The sequence below is a fragment of the Gopherus evgoodei genome, chromosome 1 (genome assembly GCF_007399415.2).
Source record: "Gopherus evgoodei ecotype Sinaloan lineage chromosome 1, rGopEvg1_v1.p, whole genome shotgun sequence".
Lineage (NCBI taxonomy): Eukaryota > Metazoa > Chordata > Testudines > Testudinidae > Gopherus > Gopherus evgoodei.
Genome location: NC_044322.1, coordinates 122,857,700 through 122,874,503, shown reverse-complemented (window position 1 = coordinate 122,874,503; position 16,804 = coordinate 122,857,700). Strand labels below are relative to the sequence as shown.

The following is a 16,804-nucleotide window of genomic DNA, read 5'->3' as shown; positions in this document are numbered from 1 at the left end:
ACAATAGAGCTGGTCTCCTCTTCACATGGGCAAGGGGTTTTATTCAAAATATTTCCTTGTACCAAAGAAAGATGGAAGGTGGAGACTGATTTTAGATCTAAGACTTATAAACAAGTTTATAAAGCTTCACAATTTCAGGATGATGATGTCTTTCACTGGAGAAGGGGGATTGATTTTTTTAGTCTTTGACCTACAAAATGCCTATTTTCATATCACAATATACCATTTGGACAGGAAATATGTGATTCTCTATAGGCCAGGATCAGTTTCAATACCAAGTGCTTCTCCTTGGTCTCTCCTTGGCCCTAAGGGTATTCTCCAAGATCCTGGCAGTAGGGGCTGCTTACCGCCAATAATTGGTGATCCTAGTCTTCCATTACTTTGACGACTGGCCATTCAAGGGCCATTTTTATGAAGCAGTGTTTTCTTCCACCCACATGGCCCTTGCTCTTCTATGAGTTGAGTCTACAGCTAAATGTAAGGACATCCACATTAACCCCCATAAATAAGATACAGTTTATAGGGGCTTCCCTGGCTGTTGACGAGTTCAAAGCTTGCTTTCCCTTAGATAGGTTCATAACCTTGTCAGGTTTGAGTGGAATCCTTGCACCACTATAGGAAACTGTTTTCAGCTCTGGGCGCACATGGCAACTTGCACTTTTGTGACTTATGCAAGGCTATGCCTCAACTGCTTTCAAGATTGGCTCAAAATGTCCTGTTCTTCAGTTAAACACACCTTGGACAAACAGGTGATTCCTATTTAAGTGAGGAACTCCCTGGATTGGTGGAGAGATGAACTCAATGTCTGTGAGAGTGTTCCTTTCTGTTGCCCAGCTCCATCACTAACTTTAACAATAGGTGCATCATTGTGGGGATGGGAAGCTCATCTCAATGCTTTCATGGCTCAGGGTAGATGGACAACTCAGAAACAAATCTCCACATCAATCTGTTGGAATTCAGGAATGCCTGCTTCCATTTTCTGTTTCTCTCCTCTCACAGGATTTGGGTTGCACACTTCACTCCAACCTAGGAGTTCTTCACCTCTGGGCATGGTTCATAGAATTCAGGTTAGAATCCTCCTGCTCTGAGGAAGGGCAACAGGTGTACTAAATAGATGGAAGAAGGCAACCCTTACTGTTTACCTGCAACAATGGAAGAGATTCTTCCACTGGTGCTTCCTTCCTGAATCTGTGTCTCGTTCAGTCTCCTGGATATGAAGAAATCAGGGTTATTAATTAGCTCAGTTGAGGTCCATTTAGCCTCAATATCAGCTTTCATCTGATTATGTAGCGACGTTTTCCATATTTGCTCATCCTGTATCATCTAGGTTTATTAAGGAGTTGGAACTTTTCCCCAGACTAAAGACCCCATCCCAACCTGGGACCCAGTCACCTTATGAAACATCCATTTGAACATGGCAATCAGTTCTCTACTCCATTTATCTATGAAGACTGCCTTTTTAATAGCCATCCACTTGGCCCATAGAGCGTGGGAGATTGGTGCCCTAATGGCAGATTCTCCCCCCCCCCCCCCCCGCCCCCTTCTTCAAGAATAAGGTTTCTTTCTGCCCACATCCTAAATTTTTGCCTAAGGTTTTCTCAGAGTTTCACCTTAACCAATCTGTTTGTCTATCAGTGTTTTTCCTGAAGCCACATATCTCTCTGACAGAGTCCCGTTTTCATACCCTGGATGTTAAAAGGGCGCTCGCCTTCTACTTGGTTAGGACCAAGTAACTTCAGAGGTTGCCTAGGCTGTTCATCTTCTTTGTGAATAGATCCAGGGGGTCGACAATCTCTGCTCAGAAACCATCCAGGTGGATATCTGGTTGTATTGTCACTTGTTGTTAGACTGCAGGCATTCATCCTCATCCTCCTCAAGGAGTGACAGAACATTTTACCAGGTCACAAGCAAAATACATGGCATTGCTTTAGAAAATACTAGTGTCTGATATATTTAGGGCTTCCGTGCATGCATTTTCAAAGCACTACATTTTAAGCCATGCTGTCAGATCTGATGTGGCAATTGGTACTGTAGTACTGTCTTCAGTTCTGGACTCAGTTCCAATGCTCCCTCCTTCCTCTGGGTAAACTGCTCAGAAGTCACCTGAAATGAAGCACCCATAGAGACAGTACTTGAAGAAGTTACTCATCTTGTGCAGTAACTTCAGATCTTTGAGATGTGTCCCTTTTGTGGGTGCTCTACTACCCTCCCAGTCTTCCTTTCTGCTTCAGACTGTTCTCTATGGAGACATTGGAGTGGAGAAGGGATTGAGGGAGGTTTGCTTGCACATCTCTGTATATCCTCAGTGTCCAGTGTGAGGAAGCATAGGGCATGTGTGCGGGCCAGACCAGTACTACTAGTGGAAAATCTCTAATCAAAAGTTTGAGAATTCCATGTGCGCCTGAATTGAAGCACCCATAGGGACATACATCTCCAAGAACTGTAGTTCTTTTACCTTTTTCAGAAAATTTTGTTTACTGTGTTAGCATGTTACTAAAGAAATGAAACTTTTTGTTTCTTGCTCCAGAAGGAGAACAAGCTGAAAGGAATCTTCACCCCACTTCCACGATGCTGATGAGTACCGTGAACCTGTTACAGACGCTCTCTCTCTCTGCTGGAGTCCATGCTGAAGTCATGCAGAATGAAGCAACCAGAACTTTGTGTGGATTGCTTCGCATATTGGTAGAGAGTGGAACGATAGATAAATCAAGTATGTGTTACATGACAGTCTGACCAAATAAACCCATCAGTTTTCAGGCGGTATATCTTACCTGATTTTGCAGTAATTCCTTTATTTAATTCCTAATCTTTTAAGGTCAAAGTTCAATAACACATTTAGACCTTTTCAAAACATCAATTTTACATATTTGTGGAAAAATCACAAATTGTTTTGTGGATAGAATAGGCATTTCTCTGTTAGTGCTGGTGTACCGCACACTATACAAAGTCCAGACAGTCCAACCTGTAAATGGCTTCCATTATAAGGAATCTTAAGTCAGAAAGGACTTTTCAGGTTGGGAAGGACAGCATGACTTTATAATCAGAGGAATCATAAATTTGATGATATACATCATCTTTATATTAACAATTATCAGAGGGGTAGCCATGTTAGTCTGGATCTGTAAAAGCAGCAGAGAGTCCTGTGGCACCTTATAGACCAACAGACATATTGGAGCTGTTGCATCCGACGAAGTGGGTATTCACCCACAAACGCTCATGCTCCAATATGTCTGTTAGTCTATAAGGTGCCACAAGACTCTTTGCTGCCTTTATATTAACAGTAACTTTAAGCAAATTTTTCAGAATGTACAGAATTGTAAGGTAGTATAGTCACTGTGTGGGTGAGAATTTGCTTGCAATAGATAATCTCTCTTTCCTGGAGTATGCCAGAAATTAATTCTTAATGGACTTCAACTAAATTGGAAGTCAGTTAACTAATTTTACATTTAGGGGCAATTTTGTAGCAGAGCTTTAAGATCTGTCTAACAAAGTGGATTACTTTGAGAAATTGTAGTACAGTTGGCAGAGAAGTCAACTGTTCATATATTTTTATTTCCAGCTTCATTGCCAAATAAGTTGGTTTATAAAGAGCAGCATAGAAGCTGGTGCACGTTAGGATTCATTCGAAGTATAGCACTCATGCCTCAGATGTGCAGCACGCTTAGCACATCTCAGTGGATAACTTTGCTAATGAAAATTGTGGAGGGGCATGAATCTTTCACTGCTGCATCACTACAGAGACAGGTAATGTGTTTCCAGATCATTTTCATATGGAGTGAATTTGGCAGTTTTTTGTCATGTTACAATAAAGTTTTAAAAGTAAACAGTTTTGAAGGTGCTTTTTATTTTCTTGAGTTAGAGGAAAGGTAATATCAGAATGTTCTTGCTTTAAAAATCCTCCTGCAAGTTAACACTGCACAGCCAGGTTATGTAAAATGTTGTTCAATGCAAGAGAGAGGGTTGGTTGGCTACTATGGGCCTAATAGTAAAGGTTGCTAAGAAGAGAGGTGAACTGGCTATGCACGCAATCTCTATAATCACCACAGACCAGTTAAAGAAAAATTAACAAACTCAAACGATTTTAAATAAAATAACCAAATTGCTTAGCTTGTCTGTCCTTTTTTATTGGCATGCTATATCTTTGCATTCATGTTGGTGATAGTGAGTGATCTAAAACAGACTGGAGGAAGGCGTTACCAGTCAAATATGACACATCAGTGTACAGTTCTATCGTTTGTGTAGCTTTCCCATTGTAAATACATTTCTTCTGTACGCAAGATTTGAATGTATAATTATCTATTAATGGTGCTTTTCTGTTGCTTGCATCTTCTCAAAGGTGGCTCTGTCAATTAACTTAGGGCAGGAATATACAAACATGATTCTGATCTCTTCCTCACTCAGATAAATTTAGGCTGTGACTTTCTTTCGGTATATACCAGAGGCAGTTCAAATGTGCTCATGCAGGATTTAAGTTGTGTTCTCATCCCTATGAGATTCTCTGTATCCAGCCAGCTAAACATAGTGGTATTTCAACTCTCCGACTTTGCTCTTGCCCTAATTTTGAAGCCAGTTTTGGGGCAGTAGAGAGCATTTCTTCCTCCTCTGTCAGGGGTTAGGGACAAAAATGAAAGTGCTTCCTCAGCATGATAGAACCAATGGAGCTGCAAAAAGCCTCCATTTGTGAGCGGGCCCTCTTGGTAGCTGCAGAAAGAGAGTCCTCATGCATTGGCTCCATGACTGCAGACATCATTCTTCCAGGGAAAGGTGATCAGTGTAGATAGCTTGTGGTAGGCCACTGTTTTTATATGCATGACTCAAAACTTATCTAGAGACACCTCTGTGACGGTGGATCAATCTTCTCTTAGTGTCCCTGGCTGCTATTTGCACTCTGATACATTACATCGTACGTTATTAGGCTCCTGTGCCTTCACTGGGATAGAGTTTTGAGTTCACCCAAAAGTGTGTATTAGTCTGACTGCTATTGGTTCTCATATTTGGAATCTAAACCACATCTCTTTCCCCATCCTCTCATTTCAAGTATCCTGTTCTGTTACTTCTTTGTTTTCAAGTCTTATGATGGTGATCTTAGTTTTTGCCAATCTCTGTGGAGCTCTGTGTGCTTTGATGCTGGGCTGTGTTAAATTAGGATTGCCAGTTTTGATTGGACATATTCCTGGAGGTTTCATCCCATGGCAGTTTTAATTAAAGATTAAACTTCAATTCCTGGAGTCTTTGGGACAATCCTGGAGGGCTGGGAACACTATGTTAAATACAACTACTACTAGTATTAAATTAGCACAGTTCCTCTTAATATTGATGAATGGACAAACAAGCAAGAAAATAACTAGGTAGCTATGGACCATTAAGTTTCAACAACCAACATTGTAGAGAAGAGCACAAAAGACGGCTAGTAGTTAAGTCTTTCATTTCCATATAGATATTTCTATTCAAATGTCCTTATTTTAGACCCCTGCTCCTATAGAAGTTATTTGCTGAAATGACTTTAAATAAAATAACACTGATTCTAATATCTCTTTTTAGATCCTTGCTGTGCATTTATTAAAAGCGGTACTTCCATCTTGGGACAAAACTGAAAGATCAAGAGACATGAAATTTCTTGTGGAAAAACTATTTGGTTTCTTAGGCAGTCTACTTAGTACTTGCTCTTCAGATATCCCACTACTCAGAGGTAGAGCAATTTTTTCCTTAACGGATTAATTTGTTTTTCCTATCGTAAATCAGCTACTGAGACGCTGCTATTTCTTTTCAGAATCTACTCTGAGGAGGAGGAAGGCCAGGCCTCAAGCATCTTTAACTGCAACTCACAGCAGTACTTTGGCAGAAGAGATAGTGGCACTGCTGAGGACACTCCATTCACTAAGCCAGTGGAATGGACTCATAAACAAGTACATCAACTCTCAACTAACCTCCATCACCCACATCTTTGCAGGAAAACAGTCAGAAGGGGTAGTTTCCACGTTTTAAAATTAGCTCATTTTTCTATAGAAGTGTTAATTTTTAATGTTTTAAATATTAAAACTATTTTAACCATGTTAAAACTTAATTTTAAAACTATTTTATATAAAAATTATTTTGTATTGTAACTTTCAGCTGGATTGACTATATAAATTTCTTTTTTTTATGAAGTAGATAAAAGTACTAGTTTTCTCTTTACAGTTAACTTTACTATTCTTTTTCAGAATGTTTTAGAAGACTACTTCACAGATCCTGAGAATCCAGAAGTGGGAGGCTTAATGGCTGTACTAGCAGTGATTGGTGGAATAGACAGTCGCTTGAGATTAGGTGGACAAGTCGTTCATGATGAATTTGGAGAAGGCACAGTGACGCGCATCACACCAAAAGGAAGAATCACCGTTCAATTCTATGATATGCGAACATGTAGAGTGTGCCCCTTAAGTCAACTAAAACCGGTAAATGCACCTATCTTGAGTCTTTACTATTACAGAAAATGTGAAAAATATGTTTTTTCGTGAAAAAAGAAACTTAAGTTGGCTCAGTTTTACAAAGGAGAATAGGCTAGTCTGACCAATGAGTGGGATGTGTGGTATAAAAAATTATTTGTTTAGGGAGTATACATCTGCCAGCCCCACAATTGTGCATTTTAGTCATGCTCATATGCAAATCAGATGCAAGTCTTCATGCATGTCTTTGCAGGGCTTTATCTTCATTAGAAAAAAATATAACTCAGTTTAGCTGTCTTCACTAGCTAAAAAGGTGGCGAACTCAGGGTTAAATCCTAGTGAAGACAAGGCCGCCTGTAGTTTTCATGTTAATAAGCAAGTTGAGTTAAAGTCTAGGATACACCGTAGTCTCATCTGCTAATTGTGTGAAAACTAGAAACTGCCTTGTCTTCATTAGGATTTTACCTTGTGAAGTCACAGCATAAGATGCTCCCATGCACTTAAAGCCCCAATCTGTGTTGCAGTTCACGCTCATGCTATCTGATTTTCCTTTCTGACTGTGATGCTCAGATCCCTGTACTTATGACTAGTCCTAGCAGTTCCTTTATTTTCGGAGTGTTTTTAGAGAGAGAACTCCTCTTCAATTGTTCCAGTTCAAGAGTAATTAAATAAACACTAGTTATCCTCTTAAAATATAAACAATCCATAAATTTTTATGCATTTCTCAAGATTTGAAAAATGTGTAACTTTCTGGTTCTTTTAGCTTCCAGTAGTCGCTTTTAATGTGAACAACTTGCCATTCACTGAACCCATGTTGTCTGTCTGGGCTCAGCTGGTAAACTTGGCCGGAAGTAAAATAGAAAAACACAGAATGAAGTCTCCCAACCAGGGTCTTTCAGGTACAGTTTCCTGTTTGTCATACATTAGCCCTTCTCTGGAAAATATTGCAAACATTAAATAGATATTAGGAAGGTACAGAAGTTCTGTGGACAGTTGTTTTGTATGTGGTCAGCATTGATTGGGAAGTGATATATGAAGGCTCGTGCTCCATTTTGGAGTAAGTGATAGTAAGAGTTGTATGTTGGAGAAACACATGCAAGTATTAAAGGAAGTGCATTGATGCACTGTAGAGGGAATCCAGATTATATCTTGGCTGGAAGAATGGCTGCTGTCTATGATGTAAATGTAGTTTGGGACTGGAGTCTTTGTTGTATATTGAATTGTCTGAAAATAGTTGTTGCACCTGATATCTTTCTAGTCTGCTCTAATCTGTTGCATTTTAAACTGTGTTTGTGTGACTTCGTGCATGTCAAGCTGTGGTGTAAATACACGATAGCGTGCTGTTCACCAGCGGTGTGTGTGGATCCCGCTACTGTGCACTAAACATTTCCTACTGTGCATTGGCCATACATCGGTGCATGATTGCGGCGTTTATACAAAAAGTGTTGGTGTGCAATACACTAGTGCACTGTAGAATAGCACCCCAGATTGCAACCCACTAACTGTTCATCTAGACAAACCTGAAGTCTACCAACTGCATGACAGCTGGGAGGCACTGTCTTTGTATTGACATCTGGAGTAGGTCCAGTGTGGGTTTCTTATAATGATGCACTTAAACTCTTTTTATATTTTAGTCCTTTCATCTTGTTTGAGCTTACCATTCACAATTGTCAGTACTAAAAATGTATTTTTGTGATGGGATCATCAGATTGTAAAAATAAATGTTTGCTTATGTTACTTTGAATACTATTGCTTTCTGGTTAATAGGCACTTAATGTTTTTGATAGGTCAAGTGGATTTGGATCTGCTGAGATGCCAACAGTTAAAACTGTACATATTGAAAGCAGGTCGAGCTCTGCTTTCTCACCAGGATAAATTAAGGCAGATCTTATCTCAACCAGCTGTACAAGAGGCTGGATCGATTCCCACAGGTATAGCTTTTTAGTGTACAAGATGAATTTGTTATCCTGTCAGCCACATGCTTTGCAATATTTAACCTCTTGCTGATTATTAGTCTTCAAAATAAAATGTCATCTTCAATGTCCTCTCTAGTTTAAAATGTAACTAATATGTGTGGTTATGGGTTGTGTGATGTTACTCATCAGGTATAGTTACTGAATATGTACTTTGCATGTTGTGGTCTGAGGACGGAACTCAGACTTTTGGCCTCAAAGACTCAGAGATGATGATAATTTAGAAATAGTATTTGAAAATATACCTGGTCCTGAAAGTGTTGTTCTGTTGTTTCTAGATTAGGTAGGCAAAGATTTTGGATGCTAAAGTGTTGATCACTTAACTTATGACTCTTACATATTTAATATGACTCTTTAATATTTTTTTTATTTGAATACACCTCTACCCCGCTATAATGTGACCTGATATAACACGGGTTCGCATATAGCGCGGTAGCAGTGGAGCTCTGGCGGCATTTCAAAGGGTTTGGGGCTCCAGCTGCTGTGGGGAGCCCAGGGCCCTTCAAAATTACCACTGGAACCCTGCTGCCGCTACCCTGGGCCTGCAGCAGTGGGACGCAGGCAGCACTTTAAAGGGTCCGAGGCTCCGGCTGCTGTGGAGAGCCCCAGGCTCTTTAAATTACCACTGGAGCCCTGCTGCTGCTACACCAGGACTGTGGCAGTGGGGCTTCGCTGGCGATTTAAAGGGCCCGGGGCTCCCTGCGACCGGAGCCCTAGGCTCTTTAAATCACTGCTGCAGCCCTGCCACCGCTACCCCCGATATAACGGTGTTTCACCTATAATGCGGTAGGGATTTTTGGCTCCCCACAACCACGTTATATCGGAGTAGAGGTGTACTAAATTTGTAAACGCTTCTCAATGCTACCCCAAAATTTAAATAAAACACATTTGTACTCCTGTTATGGCTCCATCTGTCATCTTCAAAGTGGTGATTGATGTCTTAAGTAGTTCCTCTTTCTACTTGAAGAGCTGCACACTGTGGATTGAAATTAAGTGCAGAAAATAGTGGTCTTAGGGGATGGTGGAGAAAAGGAAGTCTAATGTCTATTGCACTTTTATTCATTCGACTCCTCTTAAACATGTGGATGAGAACTGCTCAAGCCATCACCAGATGCCCCTTCTTAATTCACTGGAATATGGAACACAATGGAGAAAGATACTCTAAAATTTTAAACTTGCATGTACAGTCAAACCTCAGAGTTATGAACACCAGAGTTACGAACTGACAGATCAACCACACATCTCATTTGGAACCGGAATTGTATAATTAAGCAGCAGCAGTAACCATAAAAAGGAGAAGCAAATACAGCACAGTACTGTGTTAAATGTAAACTACTAAAAAAAGGGAGGGGGGAGAGTTTTAAAATAATTCAAGATTTCAGAAGGTAAGAACATGTTTCTGTGCTTGTTTCATTCAAACTAAGATAGTTAAAAGCAGCATTTTTCTTCTGCGTAGTAAAATTTCTAAGTGGTATTAAGTCAGTGTTCACTTGTAGACTTTTGAAAACAACCATAACATTTTGTTCAGAGTTATGAACATTTCAGAGTTATGAACAGTCTCCATTCCTAAGGTGTTTGTAACTGAGATTCTTCTGTATTTTGTGCAACTGCTGAGGTTTTCAAATATTAACATTCAGTAGCCAATAAGAAATGAACCATGTACACCTCTACCTCGCTATAATGCTGTCCTTGGGAGCAAAAAAACCTTACCATGTTATAGGTGAAACAGTGTTATATCGAACTTGCTTTGATCCACTGGAGTGCACAGCCCCACCCTCCTCTCCCCCTCGGAGCACTGCTTTACTGTGCTATATCCGAATTCGTGTTATATCGGGTCGTGTTTTTTATATATATATAAAAATAAATAAACTAGGTAACCTGCTTTATCACAAAATTCTAATTATCATCTTGCTTTCACTTTGCTTAACTGATTTTTTTAGCAACTGATTGTTCAGTAGTTACAAAAAAAAATGAAGATTAATACTTTATGCCTCCTAAAAGCAGGGTTTTAAAGATTTCTCTGATTGTATAAAGTAACGATTGCTGGTTCTGTGGCTTCTATGCTAGCATCTGCTAAAATCATGTTGAAACTCAACTGAATGTTGGAAAAGGCAAGATGATCAGATTGATGTCATTTTAAAATTTGATATCCTCTAACGTGTCAGAGCTAGAAACAAGTGCTATATTAGTAGTATGGGGAAAATGGAATGCTGGGAGATCTCTATTTTATTTAATATTTCTTTGTTGTCATTTCTGGTTTGAGAGAGTGTCAGCTATTACTGGTCTTGGGCACCAAATGTTGAGTCAGTATATGTTTAACTCTTTGCTTCTACTACTGGAGTGATGGGAGAACGTCTTTCAAAAGTACAGACTCCAAACCCAGTCAGTCAAAATGAAATGCACTCTTTTGGAGGAGTGGTGATCTCTGGGATCATAGAATGTTCTTTTAATGACTCTTCCTCTTGTTAGACTCTGGGTGGAGCCCTCTCTCTCCCTATCAAACATGCTCTTACCATCAGTCAGAGGGGGAGGTAACTCAAGAACTATACCAAGTGTTCTCCAAGAGCGTAGTATGCTTCCTTTGGTGGTAATGTCAGGTGTGGTAAGATAAGAATTCAAGCTTAATAGTGCATGTCCACTATGCCAAGTGACTTCTGCCAGACTAGCTCTAGATATGATAGTAAAGCTAGTGTTTGATTAGAAGTTTAGCTCCTTTCAGGTTTGTGTTCAGGAAATGTGCTGTACTGCACATGCTTCCTTCTAGATGTACACCAAAATTTGAGATGGAATGTGGTGGACATCATTCCTTTGTATATTTGATCCCCAAGACACTTTAACTCAGCATAATTTACTTTATATTAATTGTAACTTTATTGACTAAAACTCACTTGTTTATTTCAGAGGATGGAGCAGTTGCATCCCCTGACATAGGAGATATGTCTCCTGAAGGACCTCAACCTCCCATGATTCTCTTACAGCAGCTTCTGACAGCTGCTACCCAGCCATCACCTGTGAAAGCAATATTTGATAAACAAGAGCTTGAGGTACAATCCATGTTCTTTCCTCATTTAAAACGTTCTACTAAGCACTCTAATTCACATTCCTATTGTTGACTCTTATTTTATGCTCTTCTCATTTTTCAAGATCCTGTAAATGAAGCTGAACATTTACTGGTGTACAGTACATGTAGATTGCTAGTTCTGCATAGACTTCAGTGTGTGTTTACTTGTCTTCATTTAGGCTGCTGCTTTGGCAGTGTGCCAGTATCTAGCTGTGGAATCCACTCATCCTTCCACTCCACTGTTTGAAGACTGTAGCTCCAGTGAGGCCACAACACCCGTCACAGTGCAGCATATCCGACCTGCAAAAGTGAAGAAACGCAAGCAATCTCCCATTCCACCCCTGCCTATTGTAGTTCAGCTTATGGAAATGGGATTTCCTAGGAAAAATATTGAATTTGCACTGAAGTCGCTCTCAGGGACCTCTGGAAGTGCTTCTGGATTACCAGGTATTTTACATAATTGCCATGAAATTAACAGCCTAAAATGATACTAGTACGGAGAATTTAAACCTCTGTATGACATACCAAAGAAGCCCATGTTAATTTGAATGGCTCATTGTTTTCTCTGCTAGGAGTGGAAGCCTTGGTTGGTTGGCTGTTGGATCACCCTGATGTCCAGATTACTGATCTCTCAGATGCTGACACTGTGTCTGATGAATATTCAGATGAGGAGATGGTAGAAGATGTGGAAGAAGCTGAGGCTGCTTGTCCTGTCGTTAGTATTTACAGTCATTCAAAAATTGATTAAAAAATATGCTACATAGATTTCAAGATGTGTAATTATATCCTTTACTTACAAATTTGGATAGCGTAAGGGTGTCATGCTACCCCCATCAAATCTGTTCATCAACAGTTTTAAGTTCTGAAAGACCTGCATCTGTAGCATTTCACTTCGCTTTTTTCTTCAATACTGAACTGTGGACCATAACTACTGGTCATATATTTCTTATAGGAGACTACACTTGTGAATTTTTACAGTAGACAACACACTTTGCTAGTGCCTTAACAAGCATTTCAGTGTCACCAGTGTGTCAGATAGTTCAGGCTTCAGGAATGATTAGAAACATTCAGTTTAGCCTATTTTGGAAACTACATCAACCTTGACTGAATTTGAAGTTTAGACATTTTTAAAGTGTGTCTCCTTCTCCTACTCCAGTGTTTCGAAAAAATAAAAGTATGATACTTTGGCTACTCAAAGCATGACTTGAATGGCACTGAAAGCCACAAGTGAAATCACTTAATTTTTTTGTTTATAAAAACTATGTTTTCAAAGGCAAAGACCATAAAGTGGCCTATCAAACTAACAATGTCACCCATCGCAGTTCTGAATACGAATTTGCACTATTTTTCTGTATGCTTCGAGGAAACCTAAATCTGTGTATCAGAGGTTATATCAGTAAATAGCAGTCAAGAGGAATATCTGCAGTATTCTTGGTTTCCTCAGATTCCTGTGTCTAATTTGTACTGGTTTATGATTGGTTTCTTAATCACAATAGCAAGGGATGCATAGTATTTGGGAAGAAGATAAGCCCTGAATTTAGTGGTAAATTATCCGAATTGGTAACCTAAGCAAGTTTATAGTTCTATACATTTGCCTTTAATGTGCCATTTAGAACATTTACTCTTAGTGCTGAAACAACAATAACTTTCCTTGAATTGTCATTGAAAATGAAGTAGTCTTTCCTGCCATGTTTTCTTTAGATGATACCTTCAGCTCTTGAAAGAGAGAATTCCCTGAGAAGATAGTGTTACCCCATTTATTAACGTTGGTTCTGTTAACCAGACATTAATGTATACAATACAAAGCATATTTATAATCTCAAAGAGTAATGTAAACAATGTCACCAAAATTTCACCCACTGTTTCTTCACAGGAAAAACTTACGGAGAAAATAATTGAGTAGGTGGCTTAAATGAAAAAGATTTGTTTCCTCCTCTCCCCCCCTTTGTTTCTGAGCAGTTTTTGTAATAGTAGCTCTTTGGCTTGCTTCATGAGGCCTGGAAACTTGCTATTACTCAGCTTGCCCTCTGATTCTGGGTACTAAGCTATAGTCTCAAGTGCAGCAGACTGTAAATGCTAGCCCTTTAGTGAGTTGAATCACAGAGTTATCCTGTTTCCATGTTCTTTTTCTTCACTGTCCCTGCAATGTGCTTATTTCTCTCCACTGAAAGCAACTACACACTTTTAAAACTTCCTTCTTTTTGTTGCATTTGTTCTTTTACAGTCTAGTGGTGCTGTTGTTACAGAGAGCCAAACATACAAGAAACGAGCTGATTTCTTAAGTAATGATGATTATGCTGTGTATATACGAGAGAACATTCAGGTAAACATGGTGGTGAAAGCTGTGTGGAATGTTACTTTTCCCTAAACGCTCCTTTAACTGCAGGCTTTATGAGATTTTATGATCTTGTTTTGTCTAGGTGGGGATGATGGTTAGATGCTGCAGGACCTATGAGGAAGTTTGTGAAGGAGATGTAGGTAAAGTTATTAAATTGGATCGAGATGGACTACATGACCTCAATGTGCAATGTGATTGGCAACAAAAGGGTGGCACTTACTGGGTCAGATATATCCACGTTGAGCTTATAGGTGAGTTGAGTATTCATTAACTGCTGTTTAGTACAATGGTGCCCAAACTTTTCCTGTTGCGCCTCCCCTTACCAGCAATGGAATCTGTCCATGCCTTCGCTCCATTACTGCGCAGTTGGCTCAGCAAAGCAGCTTGGGCTGAAGGTGGAGTGAGGAGCAGAACTGGGTATGGGGAAGGAGCTGGGGCTAGAGGCAGCACTGGCCTGGGGGCGGAGAGGGAATGGGGGCAGAGCAAAGGGTGGGGTGGAGCTGTGGCTGGGGCCGGAGCTGTGTTTTGGCTGGGGCTGGAGTGAAGTTGTGGCTGGAGATGAAGTGGAACTGTGGCTGGGGTCTGAACTGGTCTGGGAGCAGAGCAGGACTGGTGGCACTCCTTCCCCAACCCCCATAGGGGCTGGCCTGGGCCCGCTGTATGTCAAACCCCCCTCCCCGCTGAACATTTGGAGGGTGTGTCCCACAGTTTGAGGACCGCTGGTCTAGTAAGTATCTGTACAGTATGTCAAAGGAGAATGCAGACTTAAAAAATAACTTGCTTATTTTTTAAACTTATAGGATTCCCACCACAGAGTTCTCCTTCTCACATTAAGATTGGCGACAAAGTGCATGTGAAAACCTCAGTTACGACACCTAAATACAAATGGGGATCTGTTACTCACAGGAGCGTGGGGGTTGTAAAAGGTAATATAGACTTCCAAAAATGAAAAAAAAAAATTACACATTTTAAACTATATGAATATTATTCTTGTTTTATAAAATGAAAGGAAGAGAAACATTTGGCACAGCAGCAGCTGATACTGCCCTGTGGAAGACTGTATAATGATTAAAGAGACTATAGAGACTTTTTGTTGTTGTTGTCCAGTGTAAGCTGGAAACACAGATGCTCTTCTGTCCCCTTTTTGTTAATACTTTGATCTGCTTTCTCAAAGGTATTTTTACACATGAGAACTGGTGTGTGGTGGTGTCTCACACCCAGCTCTAGTAGAGCTTCCCCAGCTGTGGACGCTCACTAGGCTGTTGTGTTTGGAGACCACCTCAGTAGGACCTGTGCATTCTTGAAGCCTCTTGAGCCTGAACAGAATCAAGGCACTGCCCCTGGCTGGGGTCTCAAGGCACGCTCTCTCAAGGTGCAGATTCTTTGTCTAGCATCTCTTCTGAGAAACGAGATCCTGTAGTCCAACTGCCTAGCCCTTGGGACCTGTGCTTACTCCTCAGAGCTTTAGAACACACAGCCAGAACTCATGTCATATAGGTGCTCAGGGTTTACAATTTAACTCTTCATGAGCATGACAGTGAAAGCCAACAGACACATACACAGGTAGATTTTGCACAGGATTCTAAACACCATTACTCTTTACTTAGCCTCATGAGCAATACACAGATCTAGACTAAATAATAAACACAGTTATACACATTTTCCTATCTGTTCCTTCATCTATTTCAGAGTTCTTTGAGTGATGGTCCCTGTGTGTATTCCACACATGGGATACACATGTGCACCATGTGCCTGAGTCCAGAATTTTTTTGCAACCAGCATCTGTTGGCTTGCACATGCAATGTAGCTCTCCTTGTGCTCTAAACTGAGGGCATAAAAGGGTGGTGCAGGCCAATGCATCTCCAGTTCCTTCTTAACTACTTTATGGTTTGAGTCAGAATCTTTGGTGTCTTTGACTCCCTTTTTTATACTGTATCATTGCTGTAAAATATTGTATATAGTTAGATTTTTGTAGTTTTAGTCTTTATAATATAGTCCAGCATAGTATAGTTAGATAGTGCTTTCTCATGTTTTCTTCTTGGCAATTTTTTCCCCTGAGAGCTCTTGAATTATGCCCAGGGTCCTGAGATTCAAAAACTGTATTTCCTGCCCTCACTCCTTTTTGGTGATTGATGAATGTCAATGTTGCCTCTTTTGCCTGGGTGAGGCTAATATTTCTGCCAATTGCAGCACCTGCTGCTCTTTTCCCTCCCAGAATTCATGAGGGTGTGGAACGACTGGCATCTGACAGGCAATTCCTATGAGAAAGTCCAGTGGATAACCAGTGTTTTGCTCAGCCTTCTGCAGGTGTCTGGATCAATTGTGAAAAATTCACATTGACATCCATGAGATATTGTACTCAAGCACAGCAAGAGGTTTCAGGCCCCGAGTGCTCTCATACATCAAGTCACTTTCAGACCCAGAACATCAGTCAGAATTCCCTCCTTGGCCACTTCGCCTCATGCACACACACAACACCATTTGCCAGGCTTAATCTTTGTTGCCTACCAGACAGGTTTCTCTCCATGTATTCATCAAAGAAGGGCAACATAAATGGCAAAGTTCCAGTTCCACTCAGGGTTTTAGACTCTCGTCTAATGCAAAAATCAAAGAAGGTTCGGGTAGGGATCCCTTTCTTCACACTGACTCTTGAGGCAACCATCGTTAGTTACACGTCGCTCCTGGGTTGGGGTGCTGACATGGGTGAACACACAAGGCATTTGGACCCTGTGGGTTTCCATAATGCATACTGGAATTCTCAGCAAAATGGAAGTGTTTCTTCTCTTGGGCTCAGCTCCTCTTGTTGCCCTTTAACTTAAAGCATGTACTTAACTTTTCAGTTTTAGGATTTCACGATCAGTTTTCTGCAAGTGCATTTAGCAGTTATCTGCACTTTCCATCCTCCAGTGGATACAACGTTTACTCATCCTGATGCAACTAGATTTCTGAAGGGCATTCTCAGATGCTTTCCACCATTGGTGAAGTTCATATCTGACTGGGACCTCAGTTT

At 40.4% G+C, this 16,804-nt stretch overlaps 1 protein-coding gene across 1 annotated transcript in view; it reads left to right on the top strand.

Moving 5' to 3' along the window:
* HERC2 (HECT and RLD domain containing E3 ubiquitin protein ligase 2) overlaps window positions 1-16,804 on the top strand; it is a 199,988-nt gene that overhangs the window by 104,254 nt on the left and 78,930 nt on the right. The window contains 13 exon segments of the mRNA XM_030571144.1: window positions 2,528-2,710; window positions 3,560-3,744; window positions 5,542-5,689; window positions 5,771-5,967; window positions 6,201-6,431; window positions 7,186-7,321; window positions 8,210-8,353; window positions 11,297-11,439; window positions 11,636-11,903; window positions 12,029-12,171; window positions 13,681-13,779; window positions 13,877-14,045; window positions 14,595-14,720. Of these exon segments, the coding sequence (XP_030427004.1) occupies window positions 2,528-2,710; window positions 3,560-3,744; window positions 5,542-5,689; window positions 5,771-5,967; window positions 6,201-6,431; window positions 7,186-7,321; window positions 8,210-8,353; window positions 11,297-11,439; window positions 11,636-11,903; window positions 12,029-12,171; window positions 13,681-13,779; window positions 13,877-14,045; window positions 14,595-14,720 (2,172 nt within the window).